The sequence below is a fragment of the Pyxicephalus adspersus genome, chromosome Z (assembly GCF_032062135.1).
Source record: "Pyxicephalus adspersus chromosome Z, UCB_Pads_2.0, whole genome shotgun sequence".
NCBI lineage: Eukaryota > Metazoa > Chordata > Amphibia > Anura > Pyxicephalidae > Pyxicephalus > Pyxicephalus adspersus.
Genome location: NC_092871.1, coordinates 85,604,399 through 85,628,060, shown reverse-complemented (window position 1 = coordinate 85,628,060; position 23,662 = coordinate 85,604,399). Strand labels below are relative to the sequence as shown.

The 23,662-nt window shown below is 42.2% G+C and overlaps 2 protein-coding genes across 2 annotated transcripts in view; both read left to right on the top strand.

The window, feature by feature from the left end:
- The window catches only part of F8 (coagulation factor VIII), a 35,480-nt gene extending 18,314 nt beyond the window's left edge, over positions 1-17,166 (top strand). Inside the window, exons 5-26 of the mRNA XM_072429908.1 lie at positions 391-462; positions 1,038-1,115; positions 1,219-1,440; positions 1,516-1,768; positions 3,381-3,510; positions 3,588-3,675; positions 4,257-4,468; positions 6,056-6,206; positions 6,669-6,875; positions 7,343-7,922; positions 8,407-8,563; positions 9,212-9,400; positions 9,513-9,783; positions 10,340-10,519; positions 11,145-11,258; positions 12,336-12,407; positions 12,549-12,634; positions 13,698-13,853; positions 14,455-14,599; positions 14,799-14,947; positions 16,182-16,361; positions 16,919-17,166. Of these exons, the coding sequence (XP_072286009.1) occupies positions 391-462; positions 1,038-1,115; positions 1,219-1,440; positions 1,516-1,768; positions 3,381-3,510; positions 3,588-3,675; positions 4,257-4,468; positions 6,056-6,206; positions 6,669-6,875; positions 7,343-7,922; positions 8,407-8,563; positions 9,212-9,400; positions 9,513-9,783; positions 10,340-10,519; positions 11,145-11,258; positions 12,336-12,407; positions 12,549-12,634; positions 13,698-13,853; positions 14,455-14,599; positions 14,799-14,947; positions 16,182-16,361; positions 16,919-17,062 (3,836 nt within the window). The 3' untranslated portion in view covers positions 17,063-17,166. The remainder of the gene's footprint in view (positions 1-390; positions 463-1,037; positions 1,116-1,218; positions 1,441-1,515; positions 1,769-3,380; positions 3,511-3,587; positions 3,676-4,256; positions 4,469-6,055; positions 6,207-6,668; positions 6,876-7,342; positions 7,923-8,406; positions 8,564-9,211; positions 9,401-9,512; positions 9,784-10,339; positions 10,520-11,144; positions 11,259-12,335; positions 12,408-12,548; positions 12,635-13,697; positions 13,854-14,454; positions 14,600-14,798; positions 14,948-16,181; positions 16,362-16,918) is intronic.
- A 2,172-nt stretch (positions 17,167-19,338) lies between these two features.
- Positions 19,339-23,252, top strand: LOC140343605 (uncharacterized). The gene is made up of 2 exons (XM_072430346.1): positions 19,339-19,844; positions 22,601-23,252. The coding sequence occupies exons 1-2, from the start codon at positions 19,469-19,471 to the stop codon at positions 23,053-23,055; spliced, it is 831 nt and encodes a 276-aa protein (XP_072286447.1). The 5' UTR covers positions 19,339-19,468; the 3' UTR covers positions 23,056-23,252.
- The last annotated feature ends 410 nt before the right edge of the window (positions 23,253-23,662 follow it).

Below are 23,662 nucleotides of genomic sequence, written 5' to 3'. Positions count from 1 at the left end.
AGGAGGTCCTGATTCCTCTATATAGATAGAATTGTGGGGTCACCATCACTAGAGGGGTCACCAGAAGGAGGAAGGAGGTCCTGATTCCTCTATATAGTAAGATTTTTGGTCTGGCTATGGTTGTGGACTACACTACTAACTTTCTACCCTTTTGTAGACCTCCATCCATCACTCTACTGTGTAACATATAGAGATGGAAGTGGTAGAGGTCGCTATATGAATACTGTGCAATAATAATAATAATAATAATAATAATATCATCTCAGGGCCTGTATCTCTCTAACCTCATGGGGCAAGGGCAAAGCCCCCTGTGTGACCCAAAAGCCAACTCTTGACACAATTTTTAAGGATTCAGCATTTTAGCATTCATCCATCTTCTTTTTTTGGCAGGATCCCTTTCAGAAGACGGATCTCCATACACAGTACAGGAAAAAGTCATTGCTTTGGCTGTATTTGATGAACGTAAGTTATGTGAAGTTCGAATAAGGGAATTTAGTTTTATTTCCACTTTTACCTAATAAATTTACTATCAGACACATTTTGTGTCTTTAGCAAGAACTTTCTTAGCAGGACTACTTCTTCCCCAGAGTTTGACAGTCTACCAGCTGTCATCACCAACAATTGAATGGCACCAACTTTTTATGGGTGCTTGGTAGGCTTTGGTCAATCATCCAAGTGGAACGCTATGGCTTGGTAGAGTAAATGCACCTTTAGTTGGTATGGTACCCATTAATGATATGCATGTAGACAGGAAGTGGCTGCAACAAGGCTCCTGTAGTCATGATCTAGGGTCAAAGATAGAGCACAGTGAGTGAATGTTGTCACCCAAGGGAAGGAAGTGTCCTGGTGAGATCATCAGAAACAAAACCTTACATGAAAGCTAATGCCCATCTAAGGACTAAAAAGTTGAACATCTACATTTATTTTGTTCTTGGGTATAATCTTACAAAAGGCTTTATTGCCGTATTGAATATTTAATAGAATAATGATATATAGACATTGTGTATACCCATAATTCAATGTGTCTTCCTATACAGGTCTCAGCCACTACAGCAATGGATTGGAGGATTCACCTCTGCATACAATCAATGGATATATCAATGGTTCAATTCCAGGTAAAATGAATACATCCAAATCAGCATAATTATATCACAGAAGCAGGCAGTATCATCAGCACGATAATATTAATTTATTCATATTTCATTTTCTTTTCCTTAGAGCAAGCCATGTGTCTGAAGAAGGCAGCTTATTTTCATGTCGTTGGATTTGGGACGCATGTTGAGGTTCACCGATTTTCCCTCGAAGGGCATAGCTTTGTAATAGGAGAACACCGGGTCCCCATACTTCCCGTCACAGCTTTTAGCTTTTTCACAGCCGTGGTGAATCCAGGAGAGAAAGGAGAGTACAAACTTTCCTGCCAAACCCGGACGCACCCAGAAGGTATATATTATATAAGTATCAGCTGTAAGGTTTTATGTTATTAGGATGCACATGATAAGTTGTTCTCCTCATCAGGCAAGATGGTGTCTTTGGTCAAGGTGGAAGAATGTATGAAGGAACCTGAAACCAGATCCCATGCCCATGATGATGATGATGACTATGAAGAGGAGGACGATGACTATTATGAATCTACGGTGTTTGATATAGCAGATAATCCAGGACACCTTGGCCCGCGGTCCCATAGTAAACGTCATTCTGTGACTTGGGTGCATTACATTGCTGCGGTGGAGGTGGAGTGGGACTATCAACCTACAAGAAATGACAAAAGGTGAGTAGATTTGAAATGCCCTTTAGGTGGTGAACATCAGTGAGAAGAACTTATGGCCTTCAAGGAAGTCCAGGGGGCCAAACCCAACCTTTTTATGGTCTGCACCAAAGAAAAGTCTGTGTCTGTCTGTGTCTGTGTTCCTGGACGTCCTAATGGATACTTTTACTATCTACTGTTTCACAAACCCTCCGTTACACCTATTGGTTCAGAAACATCCTTAGCATCATATAAACATGGTATCTTGCCAGTTTCCTTTTTCATTTATTATGCTTTAAAACATCTTTGTTACAATACTCATCCTCTTATTCGGGAACAAATAGAAGCAATTTAATAACTATTCATGGATCATGATTGTTATTAAAGTGTATATTAGAATATCCAGGTTTGCACTGCTTTGTAAGTCCTTATACCCTGTTTCCCCTATGATAAGACACTGTCTTATATTTTTTGAAATGCCAAAATATGCCCTAGGTCTTATTTTCAGGGGGATGTCTTATTTTTCCATGAAGAAGACATTTTAATTTTTTGAGCAAAAATCGGGGGGTGGCTTATTTGATGGGGATGCCTTATCATCGGGGAAACACGGTAAATCAATTCTGCATTTGTGTTGTAATATCCCCCATATCCCTTGAGGAAGCCCAACACAGGGGCGAAACGCGTCGGGAAGAGAGACACATGAATATATTATTCAAACACTATTCTGACTAATGAAAATCAAAGGTGTATTTTGCTATTTGTGCAACTTTATATCCTTTGTACGTAATTTTAATTATATAATTTTTGGAATAAAATAAAGCTTAAACAAAAATGTATATATTTTGAAAGTATTCTATAAGTGCCACTGGGAAAGCCTTCTGTCTTGCTTCTATCCTTCATCTAAGACTTTTTATGGTCTGGACAGACTTGTGAGGGTTAATGAGCCCAGGAATTGATTGGTGGACATCGTAAAAGGTAGGTTGTACTAAAGAACATGATAGCTTCTTTGGTGGCTCTTGGAATTTGGTCCAAGGACATTTCAGAACTGTGTTGAAAGTCATTGTTGGAAGACCACCACTAATGTCGCACCACCCCGCTGACTATGTGTTCATATACATTCAACTCTCCCTGATGATTTTCACCACTAGATGTGCATCACCCTACCAAATGCTGCCATTTCCACCCATTATTACCAATAACATTATGCCACTCCACCCACTATTTCTCATGGTGCCAAACAAGTATGTGTGCAGAAGTGGCCCATTTTCCAATATCTCAAGGCAAGACATTCTAATGCCATGTGTTAGATGACTTCAGTAGGGTCGTAATCTCATAAATCATGCAGGCAATAAATCTCGTTCTTCAAGACACTGGACATGTTTTATTATGGCTGCCAATTACTGCAACACCTGGGCACACGTCTTTCTTTAGCCCACTGGAAACCCTCCATACCATGAAAGAGCCAATAGGTTGTATGTTTGCCTTTCACCCCAAAATTTCCCATCTATCCATTGGGATTGGGTCACATGGTAATACATGATTGGTAATACACCAAAAATTCTGAAATATTAGGATAACTGTAAAGGGAACAAACTCAATTCATACAACTTGAACCTTTTCAAATTTTTTTTTTTAGATATCGTTATACCAAAGTAGTGTATAGAGAATATACTAACTCTAAATTCACTCACCAAAAACCATCAGAAATTCCCGGGATGGGAATTCTTGGCCCGGTTCTTCGAGGAGAAGTTGGCGATCAAATTCAGGTAAAAAAAAAAAAAATACATAAAATGCAAAAAATACCTCATTCACCCTAGTGAAAGAACATGTGTGTCTTTGTTAGGTTGTATTCAAGAATCTGGCTCGTTATCCATTTAACATCTATCCACAAGGGCTGAGCAGCGTGAGCTCTGATCAACCTTCTTTGACAGGTATGGCGGTGATATTGGTTTCATGATTATTGCTGATAGGCAAATATTGTTGCTGTTCTGTACCCCCACAGCTGTATATCAGGTGACTTCCTGTGCCTAGGCACTCTTGTCCTGTACCCTCATAGCTGTATATCAGGTGACTTCCTGTGCCTAGGCTGTCTTCCTGTGCCTAGGCACTCCTGTCCTGTACCCTCATGGCTGTATATCTGCAGTGTGGGATCAATTTGGAGTGGGATTTGGTGACACTTCCATTGTGCTGATCACTATTCTCCTTGCTGGAGGGGAAGCTATACCTGAAGACTAAAAAAGCAAGGATCTCCCTGATCCTGCCTTATGTATTTTGTGGTTTTGTGTTTCCTATATTTCTCCTACTGCTTATTCATCATTACCCTAAGGGTCATCAGAGAGGCTTTGACATGAGGAAACAAAGCCCTGCATCTACCAAGATGGCCACCTACACATAGGAAAACTCATTTGCAGTACAGGTCCTCTTTACATTAAACATTCCTTTTGATGGCTTCATTAAAGACACGAGTACACCTGATTAGTTTGCATGGCCCACGTCTCCTTTTTTTTTCCAGGCGAACAATTAAGAGATTACCCCATCTACCCCAATGATTCCATAACATACACCTGGCATGTGACCACATATGACAGTCCAGCTTCATCCGATCCACGATGTCTCACTCGATTCTATGGCAGCTTCCTGGACTTACAGAGAGATCTAGCATCCGGCCTCATTGGACCTCTTCTCATCTGCTCGAAACAGACATTGGATCAGGGAGGAAATCAGGTAAATATGTTAATGATTCCCCGCACCTGACAAATGCCCATCACGCCTGGGAGCTTGCTGGGCCACCCATTCTAATACCATGGTCATTATTATGCAGTTGGCCTCCACTTGGTGACTTTTTTTGGAGGGAAGGATATCCATGACATTTTAGAAGGTGCCTGTGGGAATTTGTCCCCATTTGTGATGTTGGATGAGAAGATCTGACTCATTATCAGCATTCCAGGTTATCCCAGAAGTGTGCAGAAGGGTTGAGGTCAAAGCTTTCATGTTCCTCCACACCAGGTTGGTGAACAATAGGGATCAGCGAGAATGCCTCTGGCATTCTTGCAAAAATTTCAAAATTGCGAAATGTTGACAAACCAATTTTGCGAAACCATCGGAAAATCAAGGAAATTTTAACAGGAGGTTTCACAGGATTCCCTGGGAATCCTCCTGTTTGCGATCCCTGGGGCACTAGATGGTAATTAACCTCTAGTGCCCCGGGGATTACATGTTCTTTTCAATGAATGGAGCCACAGCTGCAATCATTGAGGCAATGTCCAGCAAAGGAGAACCACCTGACATTGTAATAAAAGTATCTCTTACAAATGATATATGTTAGAGATACAAATGTATCATTTGTAAGAGATACTTTTATTACAATGTCAGGAGGTTCTCCTTTGCTGGACATTGCCTCAATGATTGCAGCTGTGGCTCCATTCATTGAAAAGAACATGTAATCCCCGGGGCACTAGAGGTTAATTAACCTCTAGTGCCTGGAGATCACACAGGATTTCCAGGGATGCATCATCCATCACTCAAAATCCTCCAGTTTGGCGAGAGCTCGACCTCTCGGCGAATCAGAGGGCGGTTCTCACTTACATTTTTAGTAAGCAAGAAATGCCGGATTTGCCGCGAGATTGAATTGAATTTTCTAGCTTGCCCATTCCTAATGGACAATTGTTGTAAGCGCACAATTATCTTACAGTTCGCTTTACAGGTAACACCTGAAGTCAATTTGAAGTGGTGACAACATACCTCCCCCCATGTGATGGTCAGGGGTCCACCAATGTTTGCTTGTGAAAGTATATACAGTATATGATCTCATGATTGTAAGCTCTTCGGGGCAGGGTCCTCTCCTCCTGTATCACTGTCTGTATTTGTCTGTCATTTGCAATCCCTATTTAATGTACAGCGCTGCGTAATATGTTGGCGCTATATAAATCCTGTTTAGTTTATCTGCCCAGGGGGGCGTGGCTGCCTGCACCCCCCCCCACAAAGCCAAACCAATAGCTCTGCAATCAGCAAATGTCACACTCACTGCTGATTGGAGTGCTATGAATCCAATAAAACACAACAATCATCATTTTATTGTATTAAACATATAAGGAATAATATTTTGTATTGATATTCTTCTGGCAGGGTCCTCTCCTCCTCCTGTGTCTGTAATTTTCTATCATTTGCAACCCGTATTTATTGTACAGAGCTGCATAATATGTTGGTGCTATATAAATACTTTTTATTAATATTAATAATTCTCATATTCTGTATAAAGCCAATATAGGACATGTTATATCATTGCAGAAAGTAATTCAATGTTGCTTGTAGATTGTTACAGATAAGGAGAACATAATTTTCTTCTGCATATTTGATGAAACTCTCAGCTGGTACCATGAAGAAAATAGTCAAAAATCTGCTATAACCTCATCGGGAAATAGAAATGCCACTGAGCAATCTGCAGGAGGGAACCTGATATACAGTACGTATAATAGAATGGAATAATCTCATTCTTATTGTGATAGTAGTCTTGTAGAGTCTTTCCACTTTTTAGAACTTAGTTTTCTGGCCAAGATTTGAGTGTTGGGGGACTTGTGGGAACATGCCTCAGGTGAAAAAAAAAAAGTAATTAAGAAAGCTTGTCATTTTTTTGGAAATTCAAGGTTAAAATTTAGTCAAGATATGAAAAAAAATTGATTTTTTTACTTCCCCTAACCCTCTACACTCCAATTTTTGAGACAATAGCATGTTAAGGGGTAATTGCCTTGTAAAGTCAGCAAGTTACAATTATGGTATCATAGCAGAAATGTAAAAATTAGGGGTGAATTTCCCCAGCAAAATGTTTGTTGCTTTGACGAAAAAGACTAACGGGCCAAAACCTTGTTACTTGTTGTTGTCATGATGTCACCTATAATTCATGAATCGCCAAATATTCTCTTTGCAGCTATAAATGGGATCCTGGATTCTCTGCAGCTGAGTATTTGTCAAAATGAAGTCAGCGCCTGGCACGTGTTAAATTTGGGCCTGGGCACCAAGCTGCTCTCTGTTTACTTTGGAGGCAACACATTCAGGGTGGACTCCACCTATCAGGAAACCCTGACGCTCATCCCAATGAATGGAAAGACGGTTGATATGGTCATGGAAAAAACAGGTGTGTTGCTTAACCGACTGATAATAATGCAAAAATAAAAAAGCAAGGAATCCAGATATTCATCATTTATGCTTTAGAAAAAGATTAACAAAGTCTGGCAATAGGTTTGGTGGGCCCATTGTGTCACCAGAAACCAAGGTCAAATAACAAGCCGGACAGACCTCAATTCAGAGCATGTACAGACAGAATAACCTGCACAAGCAAAATGTCCAGCAGTCTACTTAAGCTTTCTTGACTGGAGCAGGTGTGTTCTGAAAACACCTAAGCCGCAGTGTTTATTACTAACCACCAGATGGCAGCAAATGCATACTAATTGATACAACATTACAGTTGAAGTTACAGCACAATCCTATGAATTAAATCTTTTCCAGGGCAATAGATACTGCACAGATCAATATATCATCCGTCTGTAAGGATTGTAATTCCATTTTATTTACATTCATGACATGTTCATTTCTTTTTCATAGGACAATGGCTGGTGGCACCAGACTTCCCTCTAGCAGATTTGGGTATGAGAGCCACGTTAAAAGTTTCCCACTGTGATCACCATCAAGACGAGTACTATGAATATGACCACAATGACTCCGAAGATGTCCCCCATGATCCTTCTTTATATAATTTCCCATTCATTACCTCCTATAAAACCCCGCCTTCTGGGCCTCGGAGCCTCCCAAAGAAACCTCCAGGTCCGGATTATTTGGATAATGAAATCCTAAACTATGAATCCCTTAAAGATTCTACAAAAGTCCCGCAGCCCATGGGGGCCACCGAAATTCAAAATGGTAGACGGCACCGGGATACATCCGGACAAACCGGGCCGGCGGGCAAGGACAATGGGTCTCATTCCAGCAATTCGGTCGATGACGACACAGATTTCTATGATGACGAATACAACAGCGCTGATTTTGAAGATATCGACATGTATGGGGAACAGTTGGAAAAAGATCCTCGGAGCCCTGAAGGGCAATTACATACTTATTTTATTGCGGCAGAGGAGGTGATATGGGATTATGGTGGGGGAAAATCACCATATTTTATAAAAGACAGGTAAATTTATTTTAGAAAGTAGTGTATAAAAGTGTATGGCTTTTTTTGTGTGTTTTGATATATTTTTAATAAGATGGGAGCCCCATTAAAGAGACATTATCACCTGGGCAAAGTGACAGTGCCCCCTGATAGCTTCAACCTATAAGACTGAGGACATCTTGTGGTAGAAAATAGGTACTGCAAAGGGCATTGCTAGAGAGAAGAGCAGCACTGCAGCTAGAATGGATTTCTTTTTTTAAGCAGTGATTGTTGCTTTTTTTTTTGCTTTACAAGAAACATGTTTATAGGAGGAGATAGGAAAAGTGGCAGATGGCTTTATTGGCTAGCTGCTTTTCTTTCACTCTTGAATCTTTTACATTTTATCCACCTTTTTAGCACAATATCATATACTTTGTTTTTATTCACAAAATAACTGTTTGCAATTTTTTTCATTTTTTAAAGCCAGCTGCCAAAGGTTATTGATTCTCCCATTTCCCTCCTTCAGACATCATGTGCCACATGGTTTCCCATCATATAAGAAAGTCGTTTTCCGTGAATATCTTGACAGCAGCTTTACCGAACCGGCAATCCGTGGAGAGAGAGACGCCCATTTAGGACTTTTAGGACCGGTTATCCGAGCAGAGGTCAATGATGAAATCATAGTAAGTAGGGGTCCTGTGTCATGTGACTGTGTCATGCGACTTTAGGTAACCCATGTGACCGAAATGAGCACAAATAAAAGCATTTATTTGCACTTACTGGTTTAATTGAAAAATTTAAAACAAGAGTTCTGCTTATAGTGGGGGTTTAACCTCATTGCTTCAGATGCATTAATCTCCTTTTGATAGCCAGCAGACAGCATTGTGTGTTATCAGAGCAGTTTTCGAATATGTGATGTTGTCATTACATGCAAATTAAAATAATCATCAAGAAAATACATTGTTTCCGTTTTCAAAGACCACTGCAGCCCCTAAATAGAAGTGTGCTTCTAAATCTTGTAATTGTCTGATATGACTTTAGTATTAAAAAAAATAAAATATCAACTATGTATAAAAAAACATAAGGGATCCTTTATATTCTAAAAATGTTAAAACATATATACCAATTATATATATATATATATATATATATATATATATATATATCTTTCTTTTGTTCCAATCCTGAGATCTACTAAGGACACAAAAACTGTCTATATATCTATCTGGCCATTGACCAAATGTTAATGATAATCCTTTTCTCTTCAATCCATTTAAAGGTTTGCAGATTCTGTACCCGAATCCTATTGTGCCTTTGATATTTATTTTCAGATACAGTTTAAGAACATGGCATCTCGGCCCTTTTCCTTTTACTCCAACGTCCTAGCTGTGCAATGGAAGGAGGAGGACAGCGTTTCCCCACAACACACTCGGACATATACAGCCAAAGTGAGCTCGCAGTTTGGGCCCACAGGATCTGAAGAGTGCCGAATCTGGTTTTATACCTCAAATGGCCACGTGGTGAGCAATCTACTTTTTCTTTTGCTCCAAAAGACTTTTTAAAGATATTCACTACATGCGATTTTTCATATGACTGATTCTCTTTCCATTTCTAAACTTTGTTACCTACCAGTACAAGGACTTTCATTCTGGACTCATTGGACCTTTGCTCGTCTGCCGGCAAAATGTCTTGAAGCGTTCCACCGTGCATCAAATTGGCATGGAAGATTTTTCTCTTGTATTCATGGAGATTGATGAAAGGAAGAGTTGGTACTTCAGAGAGAATTGGCAGCAACACTGCCCATCCGCTTGTGCATATCAAAGCAATTCATTACGTTCCTGTCCTCCAACCTGCAAGTCATCATCCGTGGTGGAAGATGTTCAACACGACCACATCTTTCATGGTAGGAGCTTCAGACAAAATATCTATAGAATAGAAATATCTATCCTTGGTCAGACAGGAAAGAATCATAGTTCATATGACCATTTTAAAGGTATTTTAGATATCAAAGCATCTTCAGGTCCAAAAGATTGTCTATGCAAGACCTGTCAGCTTGGGGGTTTGGGATTGCTTGCAGCTCTTCTGCTTCTTTGTGACGGCCTTCAGCCAGGTTAACGTGACTAATGGTAAGGGCTAAAGACATTCAGGTTTTAAATGTCCCCGACAAGCAAGTAAATGAGCTTTAAAAGAATCCTTCACTGATCTCTATAGCTGCAGGCATTCTGGAGCAATTATTCCTCAAAGTTCACAACGAAAAAAATTATTACCTTTTTCTCTCAGCAGCTCAGCTCATCCTGCTTTCCACTCTCAGCAGCTCAACTCTTCCACTCAAAGCAGTAATTTAGCAGTTCATCTTCCATCCTTCCTCAGCCACTCAGCTCAGCATTGATACCGCTATTGTTTCAATGTAGAAATGAGTTATAATACTATTATTTTTAATCTTTTTGTTGGCATTTTAGCAATCAATGGTTATGTTGGCAACTCTTTTCCTGGGCTTGTCTTGCCTTTGGATAGAAAGATAAGATGGCATCTACTGAACGTTGGAAGAAGAGACATCCTTCCTGTGCAGTTTCACGGGAACATCCTCAAGCAAGGAAGCCTGAAGGACCATCCAAGCAGTGTAGTGAGCCTATACCCTGGTGAGTAACCTTAGTGAATAGGATGTAGTTGTGGTGAATTATGGTCATCCAATCATACGGTTTGCGCTGCTTGCGTCTGTAGGAAAGAAGTTTAAGCTCCGGATAAGGAAGGGATTCTTCACTGTAAGGTCTGTGAAAATGTGGAATCGGCTCCCTCAGGAAGTAGTTTCAGCAACTACTATAGATTGCTTTAAGAAAAAGCTGGATGATTTCTAGAAGCACAGAATATAACTGGGGATTAAGGATTTAAAGTAAAGATAACAGAGACTGCTGATCCAGGGAACATCCGATTGTCTCATGGAATCAGGAAGGAATTTTTAATCCCGCTGCAGCAAATTGTACTGGGTTTTTTTTTTGCCTTCCTCTGGATCAACTATGTCCATAATGTTTTATATCTGGGATATGTTTACTTCCCTAGTGGTTGCACTTGATGAATTTTCACTCAGCGCCATCTCAATTGGCCACCATTCTTTTACATGAGTGATTAAGTGAATACTAAATTTAGAAGTAGCGCACATGGCCTGTTGACTTCCTTTGTGACCATATGAGGTACTTGGGGTGCTTAAGAACTTTTTTTTCTTCTTGTTTTCTTGAAATTGAATCTGTCGTGTTGGCTATTTTTCAGGTGTTGGGGTGACTTTGGAAATGACAGCTAAGTCAACTGGCCTCTGGCTTATAGAACCGGAAGGAGTATACAACAGCTATAATATGACGGCACTGTATCTAGTCTATGATCCAAGTGAGTCTCTACAAAAATAAATTGATGGGTTTTGTATTTTGATTTGATATGAAAAGAATGGCATGGGCTTGGAGTTCTTTTAGTATGTTGACCACCATGGCCAAAAAGTGGTGGACCCCTGACAACCACATCTATATGAGCTTGTTAGACATCCCATTCCAAAGCCATGGTGATAACTATAAAGTTGCTCCTACCCCATGACCATTAATATAGAGTTGGCCTCCTCTTGCAGCTCCTTGCAGCTATAACATTCTCCACTCCACTGGGTAGACCTTCCTAAGATTTTCGAGGGTGTCTGTGGCAATTTGCCCTCATTTGTGAGGTCAGGTGTTGATGTTGGATGAAGACCTGGTTCACCATTCCAAATGATCCTAAAGGTGTTCAGTGGGGTTGAGGTCAGGGCTCTGTTTATTAATATTAAATGCAAGTTCTTTGAGACAAGGGGAGCTCCTGAATCATTTGCACCCACGTCCAGCAGCACTGGTGCCACATATTGGGCTTTTGTAGAATTGGTACTTTACGTTCTTGCTGGACACCCCATTCTAGAACCATGACTATTAATATATAGTTGCCCCTGTGCAGCTATAACCACCTCTTTGCAAAAGATTTTGGACAGAGTCTGTGAAATTTTGGGTCATAAGGTTGAATTCAGGTGCTGATGTTGGGTTGGAAGACCTAGCTTACTATTCCATTTCATCCCAAAGGTGTTCAGCAGGGTTGAGGTCAGGGCTCTTGTGCAGGACACTTGAGTTCCTCCACACCAAACTGGTGACCCCATGTCTTTATGGAGCTGGCTTTGTACCCCCGGGAACAGAAAAGGGTCTTCACCAAACTGTGACCACAGGGCTGGAAGAGGACAATTGTCTACAATGTCTTTGTATGCAGGAGGATTACCAGGACCTTTCACTGGGGACACCTGAAGTCCATCATATGGTGGGATTGTCCACATACTATGGTCATAGAGTAGATGTTCAGATCTCCACAAACTTGTGACTAAAAAACACACATTATAATGCACCATTACATGTACATTGGTGTTGAACATAATGCGTTTTTTTCATGTGATTTATCCTACAGGATGTCACCAACCTCTTGGTTTATCATCAGGAAAAATCCAAAATTTTCAGATTACTGCATCAGGACATTACGGTATTCATTTATTAATATTATTATTATTATTATTATTATGTAGTCAACCTATTTCCAAATAAATTATATAAGGGTACTAAACCAATGTATGCCAAACCATAAATGATGAAACATTTTCTTTTGATTTGGTATTTCATAAAGGATCCTGGGTGCCACACCTTGCCAGACTGGAAAACAGTGGAAGCATTAATGCCTGGAGTGTGGACAATGAGAATTCTTGGATTCAGGTGAGGTTTTGATAAACATGTTCCTATTTGTTTCCAAGTCGCATTTGTTAATATGTTACCTTAGACAGTACCTTAAACATTCCCTGGTAGGGTTCTTCAATGTCTATGTGTTTCAATAGAAGTAGTTGATTCCTAGAAAGGAATGTTTGAGGGAATGTCAGATTCCCTGATTTTTAAATAGAGTCCATTTCTAATACCTGGTAATGGCTTCTTCAACTTATTTGTGTCCAGCTTCCTTTTTAGCTATTCAGTCCTGTTACTTTGCTGTGTTTGGGAACAAAACTTATCTCTGGACCCTGCCAACCTAGGTTTCCAATTAGAAATCATGCCTGGGCTGATGAATTTCACGCTTCATTCCAAAACTGTCCTCCATAGTACCTATTAACTGCTCCAAGATGTCCCCCGGCTTCTGAAAAGGTCAATCAACCCTGAACCCTGAGGATCAACTGGACATGCAGGGCATCATGGAACAACCTATTAAGCTGTGCATAGCCATTGCATCACAAGAGCCAAAAATTTGAAGGAATAGACTACTCATCCCCTTTTCTTAGAGGTAGCTAAGAGAGCTCCCAGCGGCCATATTGTCCATGTGCTTTGAACCTGTTTTGGGAGTGGACAATCATATGTAGAGAGTGATACTATGATAGGATTTTGTTCACTTTAATTTTGCCATTGGTAAATTCCCTCTGTGGATGTGGCTAGCTTTTTTTTTTTAAGATAATAATAATTTGATTGTTAGCCCAACAAATGACCAGAATTGAATAACAAGATTCATCTCCCCTCGGCTTCTTTAGAGCTTCCTGTAAAGTTTACAAACTTTAGGCAAGATTATCAAAATTGTCAATAAACCAACCAACCAATTCCTTCATCCCACCCACCAAGAACTCTTATAAAGTTCTTGATTTGGCCATAGGTTTGCTCTGAACATGGTGTGGTGGTGGTAATGAAAGAGTGATTGGAAACATGAAGGATTTAAAATCTATAATCAATGTCTAAAAGCAATAAAGAATTTGAAATTTGTAAAGTTTGTCCAGTTTTCTAAAGCAGTGTTGTATTATTTCAGGTGGATCTTCTTGCGCCCATGCTGATTCATGCCATACAAACTCAAGGTGCCCGACAGCGGCTCGTTTCTCTGTACATATCCCAATATATTGTGTTCTATAGCATGAATGGAGAAAAATGGAGCCAGTACCAAGGGAACACCAGCAGTAATCAGATGGTGTGTACATGTATTTCATTTTTGCAGTAGTTGGCTTGGAGTCCCTGATACATTTTTCATGGTATTCCATCTCTTCTTGTACTGATGGCAATGACTCCACCTGACTGAATTGATTGACCTAGATAGATTGAAAACCAAATTGCTCTGGAGCACGGGGGTGCGAAATAAACTAGATTGATCTACTTGCAAATCAAGCCACCAGTACCTCTAGAGCAGTGTTTCTCAACCAGGGTTTATCCAGAAATTTCTGGGGGTTCCTTGATCAATGAGCAGTTTGCACCTCTCAGGTCAGTTTAGGTGACACCAATGATCTTTTTGGCTATCTGTATTGGTGACATTCTTTCCAATGACCAGGAAAGTAAGAGGAATTCTTCCCACTGACCCCACACTAATATACTGTGAGCTGTGGATATAGGAATTATAGAAGGGATACACTGAAGACCCAAAAGTTATTTCAAGGGTCCCCCAATGGTAAAAAGGTCAATGGTTTGTCAGTCCTGTAGCAGAGAGCAGATAACACTTAAAAATCTCAGATTTCCATCTTTTAATTTAACACATAGATAGCACTGACTGCAAGGCTGATCAATGTGTTTTTTTCCAGGTATTTTTTGGAAATGTTGATGGATCTAGCATTCGCGAGAACCATTTCAATCCTCCTATCATTGCTCGTTTTGTAAGGATCCAACCGGTACATACTGGAGCAAGAGCTGGCCTGAGGATGGAACTTTTTGGCTGCGATCTTACTAGTAAGTGGTTATCCATTATAGAAAGTTGCTGCAGACAGGATTCTTCACCAGCCATGGGATAGTTCTTCCATATTTAGTCCTATACTGTAAATCTAGGTTGCCCCAGTTATGACCCACTTGGCAAACAACATCTAACATATTTGTAATATAGTGGATCATTTTGTATTTAGAAAGTTGTCCTTTGGGTTCCCCATTTCAGGTTGCTCCATGTCTCTTGGTATGCAGTCTGGAAAAATCATTTCGTACCAGTTGTCTGCTTCATCTTCTCTGTACTCTGCATTCTCTGCATGGGTTCCAAATTTAGCAAGACTGAATCAGCAAGGACGAATCAATGCCTGGAGACCACAGGTTAGTGTTCCAAATCCTGGTTCCTTGTTTGACCTGCCAATGTTACCAGTTACACTACATAAGGACTTCTGACCATCACATCTTTATGAGCTTCTTGGAAATAGTATTTTAAAACTACAGGCATCAATATGGAGTTAGTCCTCTCCAATGGCCAATAATATTGAGTTTGTCTTCTCTAATGACCATTAATATGGAGTTGGCTTCCATAAAAGACCATTAATATGGAGTTGGCTTCCACAAATCACCATTAATCTGGAGTTGGTCTTCTTTAATAGCCAAAAATATGGAGTCGGCTCCCACCAATGGCCATTATTATGGAGTTGGCTCACTCCAATGGCCATTAATATGGAGTTGGCACCCACCAATGGCCAGTAATATGAAGTTGGCACCCGCCAATGGCCATTTTTATGAAGTTGGCTTCCACTAATGGCAATAATATGGAGTTGGCTCAATTCAATGGACATTAATATGGAATTGGCTCCTTCCAATAGCCATTAATATTAAGTTGGCTCTCTCCCATGACCATTAATATGGATATGGAATAATATGGATATTATAGTTCCTTCCAACGGCCATCAATATGTAGTTCCAATGGCCATTAATATTGAGTTGGCTCTCCTAAATAGCCAATATTACGAAGTTAGGTTCCTTCAATTGACAATAATACGGAGTTGGTCCCCCCCCTTAGCCATTGATACAGAATTGGCTCCATCCAATGGCCATTAATGAGTTGGCTCCCTCCAATGCCTAATAATATTTAGTTGGCTTTCACTTTATTTTGGCTATGGCATCCTCCACCCTTCTAAGAAAGATCTTGGGTGTCCATGGGACTTCCACTCCATTTATGAGGTCAGGTATTGATGCTGGCAGAGAAGACCTGGCTCACCATTCCAGTTCATCACAAAGGTGTTCAGTAAGAGTCAGGACTCCGAACCAAACTGATGACCCCATGTTCTTATGGAGTTGAATTATTCTATCCAAAGTGAGGGAAGTCCTATTCACTAGTTGTCACCAGTTGTTTCTGTTGGACAATTTCCTCTCTATTAGTATTCTGAAATCTAAAAATCTAATTTTTGGGTATTACAAGGGGACTTAAAAGGGGGCAGCACTTAGAAGTAATCAGGTGGCTTTACAGCTGCATTAATCACTTCTATATTAAAGCTGCTATATGTATTGTATATATCACTTTTTGATGACTTGTTCCGCTTATTGATTGCGTATTGTTTATTCATAGGCCAACAGACCCGGTGAATGGTTTCAGGTAGACCTTGGCCATGATATGAAGGTGACCGGTCTAATTGTACAGGGTGCGCGTTCATCGTTCACCTCCATGTACATCACTGAATTCTCTCTCAGCTTCAGCAATGATGGCATCAAATGGACAGCTGTGCAAAGCTTGAATGGAAAAAAGCAGGTAGGTTACACATAAATGATCTGGCTAGAGTTCTTGCTAAAGATGTTAAATCTCTGATGACTCCCTGTTGGGAGAAAGGAGGTGACTTGAGATCCTTAGTTACAGTAGAAGGGAGCAAGGTGAGATATTGAATCACATATGGGTGGAGGAGCAGGTTGAGCAGAGATAATAAGTCACTACAGGGAGGGGAATCAGGGGGAGCTATGCAGATGAGTCACTGATAGAAGGGGAGCAGGGTGAGCTGATCTGCTGTGTCACTGCTGAGAAGAAGTAGAATGACTGGGGATACTTAGATGCAGTGTGACAGCTGAACAGGGTAGGCTAAGATATTGAGTATCTTCTGGGAGGGGAAAGCAGGGTGAGCTGAGCTGCAACGTCACTGTTGAGGAAGGTGAGTTTAAATGCTTAGTTACAGTGAGAAGGATGAACAGGTTGAGCTGAGATGCTGAGTCACCGATGGGAGGGTAGCAGTGTGTGCTAAATTACTTCTGGGCGCTAATATTTGCTACAATGAAGGTTGTCATTGCATTAGGAATACCCTTCACTTTGTCTTTCAGATATTTGAAGGGAACAAGGACTCAAGCACCGCTATATGGGTCACTATGGAATCTCCAGTTATAGCGCGTTTCCTAAGACTGCACCCCGAGAAATGGAAGGGAAGCATTGCACTAAGGATGGAAGTTTTGGGGTGCTCTGTGTAATATAAATGCCCTATACATATCTGTAACAATCTGATACATGTATTCATACCTTGATCTGTGTCTATAAACATACAATACGGTTAATTAAAAAACGATTTACCATATACCATAAGTCTCTCTAAGATTTAAACACAATTTTTGTGGTGGTTGTGCTTTATTCACACATTCTCCCATATATGTGAATGGGTACCTAAAAATAATGCAGGGCAGTGAAAATCCTGCATTCTTCTGTCTTTGTGAACTGATGGCCCGATTCACATCCGGCATTGCCATCCGCTGAGTTAAGGTCCAAGCGCTGGGTCATGTGACCTGCGGACTGTTGCACTGTTGTTGCTCAGTGGGAGGCTGTTAGCTGCTGGCATCCTCCATTGCGTGTTCCTTGGTGCGCACACAAAGAAAGACTTTGTTACCATATGGCATTCCAGTGAAGAAATTGTGTCAGCCCCCGCAATGCATTGAGCACAGCACATGAAAGCAGCTCCTTCCCCCAACATCAAACTACTCAGAATTCTCCTCCATGATAAATCCAACAGGCCTATGATATATAATATATTGCAGCTCTCCACTTGATTTAGTGGCTGCTTTGCTTTATTTCCTGTCATAGGTGACAACACTCACTTGCTGTATTCTATTGTAAAGCAGCGTTGTCACACTAAGACAGGAAGCGTGTTAAGACCACAGAACACCTCCCTCTATCTCCATAAGAGACAAGGCTGATTTAAAGTTTACAGAGAAATAATGAGTAGATCTAACAAAGCTTACTGATTTTATTGTGGGAGCTGAAGAGCATAGGAAGTCACAATTATTAAAGATTTGGCAGGATCCACAGTTTTTTTTTTCTGTTATCAATCACACATAACAAAAAGCTTCCAATAGTTTATTTATCAGACTAAAGAGAGCAAAAAAAAATTGATTGCTTTATATGGTTTATATAAAAAGAAAAAGCAATCTGGGCTGATTTTATTTTTAATGATCCCCTTTGCTGGCTTAATAAACAGCAAGGGCTCACCTTTAACCTGAGACTGCTGCAGTACTTCCTTTCTGCCACAAGATGTCCTCAGTTATATAACACCCAGGTTTTATTCGTGGGCGTGGTTTATTAAAGCTCACCTTGCAAGGAAGAAATGAATCAATATGGGAAAAGAGATACAATGTATCACTGTGTATGTAGTCAAAAGACACGCCCCTGCCCCGCCCCTAATATCATAATTCATAGAGAATAGTGGGCACAAAATAATTGGTTAATCCCAAAGATAAATAGAACCGACAAATGGGAGGACCTTTGCTCCATGTGGGGAAGCAGTGGTCTCTCTGCAGAGATCAGACATGCCCCTTGCTGAGTCAGACCATTCAGAAAAGCTTTGGAGAAATTGAAATGCATCCCTACACACATGGTCAGTGTCAGTAAAAAGGTCCATGGCCATATGCAGGTGCCCAATACAATGCTTGATTGGACAGGCCTTTACAGCTGGGTCATCAACCCCTTCCAGTGAGCTGGTAGTCACCACGTCAAATGGTTCTCCTGTATTGTCATCATGTTGTCGGCTTTCGGTGATGTCAGCACTCTAAAAATAGGACAGTGGTTTGGCAAAGTGCGTCAGTATGAAAAATGCCCAAAGGGTTTGAGGTCATTGGCCAGGCTGAGCGCCCAAACCAGATGCTCCCTTATAATAATGATGGCGGTTATATAAACTGGTCCGTCCGGTTGGGTGACAACCCAAAATAAAAGAAAAAATGGAAGGGACCTCGCCCACTGAGTGATGTGATCATCCTCAGGTCGGTATCGGTGTGGAATGTTATGTAAACCTACCATGTAGTGAGGTCTGTGTGACATCTGGACGCCACCAATGATGTGATGTGTAAACAATGTGTTCAGTTATCTGACAACGCTATTGTAGTATTGGGAGGTTAAGGTTGGCGTTGTCACCTGTTCACAGGAAGCTAACATTGATATTATTATTTATTTAATAAAAGAGATATTCTTAGCGTTTAAATGTTAAAAAGTCAATCATTGAAGCCAGGGGATCAGCAGCACAGCCAGGCCAGCAACACTTCCATGGCCCCTCTGCTATGACAGCTCTGGTTTCACCTCCAATAAAGCCCCGCCTACTTTAACTATGAGTGGGCGGTGACTTTTCCATGAACCCTCCCCTCCTGCATGATGATTGAACAGGACGGGCCGGATCAGGAAGAAGAGGTGCAGCGCAGGTTGGGGCTATGCATTGACGTCACTGCAACCTACCTACTCTGATTGGACGATGCGGCTTCCCGGTTACTCCCGCCTCCCTATCACCATTGGAGGACGCAGCCGCCAGTCACACACAGGTGTTCTCTGCATTGTGAGGGAAGGCCCCGGTGCCGGCGATGTTTAGGGATCGGTAATCTCCGTGCGAAAAAAAATGGAAGATGGCCGCCCTGGCCGGGATCGCATTCTTCTGGGCGGCCGCCTTCGTCTTAGCACGGAGCTGCCGGAGCCTGGAGACGACGGGTTACCCGGAGGTCTGGAATGCCACTCTACCGTTCGTTAACACCTCCTCTGCTGCTACCGCCACGGTACCGTTCGTTAATAGTTCCGACTTCCAGCCCAATGTGACCGAATCGGGGCTGTTCGTGACGGAGGCGGCCACCATCCCGTATGAGGAGGCGGAACTGGGACCGGGCACTGAGGGCAACCTGACCACCAAGCTCCCGACTGACCGACCTACCGCAGTACCCACTGACCCCCCGACTATGGCCGCCACTGAGGGCCCCACAACGCCGCCTGTCACCAACAGCACAGAAGGTGAGAACCTATTGTTATCAGTGAGCCATTCATGTAAGTCAGGGGGACCTGTCCAACCCGCTCACTGTGTGACACCAAAGTCCCGCCCCTTTTTACTGCTTTGGCCAATAGAAGCCCGGATATTCCTTACTATTACCATTCACCTACAATCTGATTGTACCTGAGACTTTTTATGGTGTACCGGCCCTTTAAATCCAGTTGGAACCACCACCGCTTGTTCACCAATCATATGCGATCCAACCCCCGAGCTTCCAAGCTCAGTAATGAAGAGCCAATCAGGTTCCTTGTGTTGTTTCTACTTTTTTCCAGCTCCTCCCCTTCATTTGTTCTAGAGCACAGGTGTCAAACACAAGGCCCGTGGGCCGAATCTGGCTGTTTTATGTGGCCTGTTGTGACTGTGCAGGAACAGCAGTTGCCAACCTGTGGTCTGCGAAGCACCAGTGGAGAAAATTTTGGGGGTATGTGACTCAGGAGAAGGACACAACCTATCCTCTGGGCGGGGTTATGTTATAATGACGTCACTCTGGGGCAGGATTCTCCCCCTTTGAGTGACACCGCATGTGCGGTCAGGAGCCGGTAATTTTAGTGGTCTGCAGGACCGAAAAGGTTGGCGACCACCAGGAGGACACAGTCCCAGAATGCTAGGTAGAAGCAGGGCGGTCCACACAAGTGACTGACCACGCTGCAGGCAGAAGGACCCCAGTTGCTTCTTCACCTTCATGCCGAGGCTGTGCCAGGGTTCCGATCCTGCTGTATGGTGCTGCTTCTCCAGGTATGGAATACAAATGGGATGATACATTAGTAATGTCTCCAGAGACACCGGCCTCCACCTCAGCACACTCACTGGCTCCCCTCACATAGACAGGTCAGGTACACCGACCTCAGAAAAAGCTGCTAACAACAAAAAAGCAATTACTCCCAAAATGTCCATCAAGAGAAAAGTTGATGCAAAAGGGAGACAATTTAATGAAAGATGGGAAGGTGAATATAGGTTCATGCTTCAAGAAGACAAACATTTTCCTTTTTTCAGGATGCACGAGGATGGCTGTGATATGGTGTCTCAGGTTGAGTAAGGATCTATACTTCTACTAACATTATGGATCTTAAGAAAAAGTTCCACCTGCAACTTAGCCTGTGTTTTAGGTTTTGGCCTTTATGTGATTTGAGTTTGACACCCCTGGTCAAGAGAATCGGTCAAAACATTACCAATCCTACTGTGACGGGGGGGGGGGACTTTGATGATTGGGGTATAGCCAATCCTTGTCTGGGGTAACTCCTCACATTGATGTTCCCCCCACATATACCCCACTATTGATCTCTGACACCCCCACTATATACACTCCAGTCAGCCCAAACTTTACACACCCTGACAGGTGTAGTGATACTATTGATGATCTGGGTACAATGCCCCCTAAGGTGGTATATTAAGTATCCCCCCTATATAATGTATTGACCAATCAGCCAGTTAACCAAGCTTTATACTCCCCAACAGGCGAAGGGATGACATTAATGATCTGGGTACAATGTTCCATGACAAGGTGACCTGGGGGGGGGGGGGGGGCATATGGGGGCAGTAAGTCAGTTCCTAAAGGTGATGTGTTGAAAGCAGGAAAAATAGATGTTTGGATCCTAAGCAACTCTGACAAGGTACAAATTGTGATGGCTGGATGATGGGTCATGTCCAATACAGCCGGTTCTGTGGGGTGTCCTTGATATACAAGGCTTATTACCTACCAAAACCAGCCGGGCACTGGTGAACTGGCCACGGGGTCGTGGGAGCCAAAGGGCTTATGGTTGAGGGTTGGATTTGTTCTAGCCTATCTGATCCAATCACACAGAAGAGCTGCTGTCGCACAGTTTGCTGAATTCCTGGACATGGTAGAGATCTGCATCACATTTGGGGCCGCAGACCAATTAGAGTGCCCCCTACTGGTCCTGGAACACCTTCAGACCTCTACAACGAGCACCTGAATATCAGACCCAGACCATGGAGCAATAGTGGAAGGTGGCCTGTAATAGCAGGCATAAGCTGGCTTTTAGGATTGTCCAATCACTTCTTGAAGCCCAAAAGGGGGAATTGATAGAGGGCTGGGGGTAGGAGGATTGGTTGGGGAGCATGGAGGGGATATCACATACCCATTGCCACCTCAGTGGAGTGAGCATGGAAGCGCCAGGCTCTGAGCACTTCCAGGTTATCGTTTAAATATTAGGGCTCTAATAGTCACCTGATGTCCCTATAAAGAGGACCTGTCATTGCACAATACTATCACATTGGGCTTGAACAGTGTCATGAGTGAGAGCGCTTACCATTCTCCTAAGTGTCCGGGAAATGTTGTCCCTGCTGCACTGCAGGAAGCCCCCCTTTTCTGGAAAGGGCATAGGAACTTTCAGATTTAAAGCAAAAACGTTCATTTCAATATATTCCTTAAGAGCTACAAAGAATATAAGTCCAGTTTGTGTGCACAAACTCTAGATATTAACTTGTAAAAGAAGTGATTTCATCTTTGGGTTGTACACAGATAGAGCAGAGCTATGGGAGGGGTCTAATAGACTCCACCCACTATAGGCTGCCTGCAGAAAACTACATATGGGGCGGAGACAAGACCAGTCACTCTGCACAAGTAGAGAGGACAGCAGTGACCAGTCTTCTCATGACTCATATTTAAACATTTCCCTGAATAGAGAAGATTTTAGAATGAATTATATTTTTTTTGTTTCTCATTTTACTTTACTTACAATCTTTTTTTTATATGTAGTTTTAGAAAGCTCCGCCACCCCCACCACGGATAAGTACGTTACAAGCGCAATGGCTGCGATCACAACGGCGGAAATTCTTTTATCGAGCAAAGTTTTATCAACGACGTTACAGACTTCAGAGGTGACCACGACCCCTACGAGGAATAGCACATCTGCCGTGACTGACATGTCATGGACCCAGTTCAATATCATCATATTGGCCGTTATTCTGATTGTGGTGGTCCTGCTGATGGGTTTCGTAGGCGCTGTTTACGTCTACAGGGAGTATCAGAACCGCAAGCTCAACGCTCCCTTCTGGACCATCGAACTGAAAGAGGACAACATCAGTTTCAGCAGCTACCATGACAGCATCCCAAACGCAGACATCTCCGGCCTCCTGGAGGACAACGCCAGCGAGATCACACCCAATGGGCAGCTCTCCTTGACTGCTCCTATCCACAGCTACAAACCCTAAAAATCCCCCACCCCTTCCCCCAGTAGTACACTGGGACTTCAATGTTGTAATTAATAATTTAATGGACTGTATATATCAAGCAATTAACTGAATGTGATGTTCAGGACTGGAAATGGCATTATATGTTGTGGTTTTTTTTAACAAAAAGTGTGGCTTGATTTTCACCTAAACAAAAAAAAGTCAAACTGAGCCAAAAATTGTCATCTCGTTATTTTTGTGGTTTCTACAATATGAACACACTGGGCTGCAGCAACTATATGAGCTAATCTGTTTTTATGTGAGTTTGGCGAGTTTGGAAACCTGCTGCTGCTGAATTTATATACATAGATGGAGGGATGGAGAGAGAGAGAGAAAGAGAGGTAGAAGGAAGGATGGAGAGAGAAAAGTAGAAGGATGGATGGAGAGAAAGAAGTAAAAGGATGGATGACGAGAGGTTGAAGGATGAATGGAGAGAGAGGTAGGAGGGATGGAGAGGGAGAGAGAGGTAGGTGGAGGGATGGAGAGGGAGAGAGAGGTAGGTGGAGGGATGGAGAGAGAGAGAGAGGTAGGTGGAGGGATGGAGAGAGAGAGAGAGGTAGGAGGAGGGATGGAGAGAGAGAGAGGTAGG

Coding starts and splice junctions, on each gene's coding strand:
- LOC140343605 (XM_072430346.1), top strand. CDS start 19,469: ATGGCCGCCCTGGCCGGGATCGCATTCTTCTGGGCGGCCGCCTTCGTC. Junction 19,845..22,600: donor TGTCACCAACAGCACAGAAG/GTGAGAACCTAT, acceptor TTTTATATGTAG/TTTTAGAAAGCTCCGCCACC.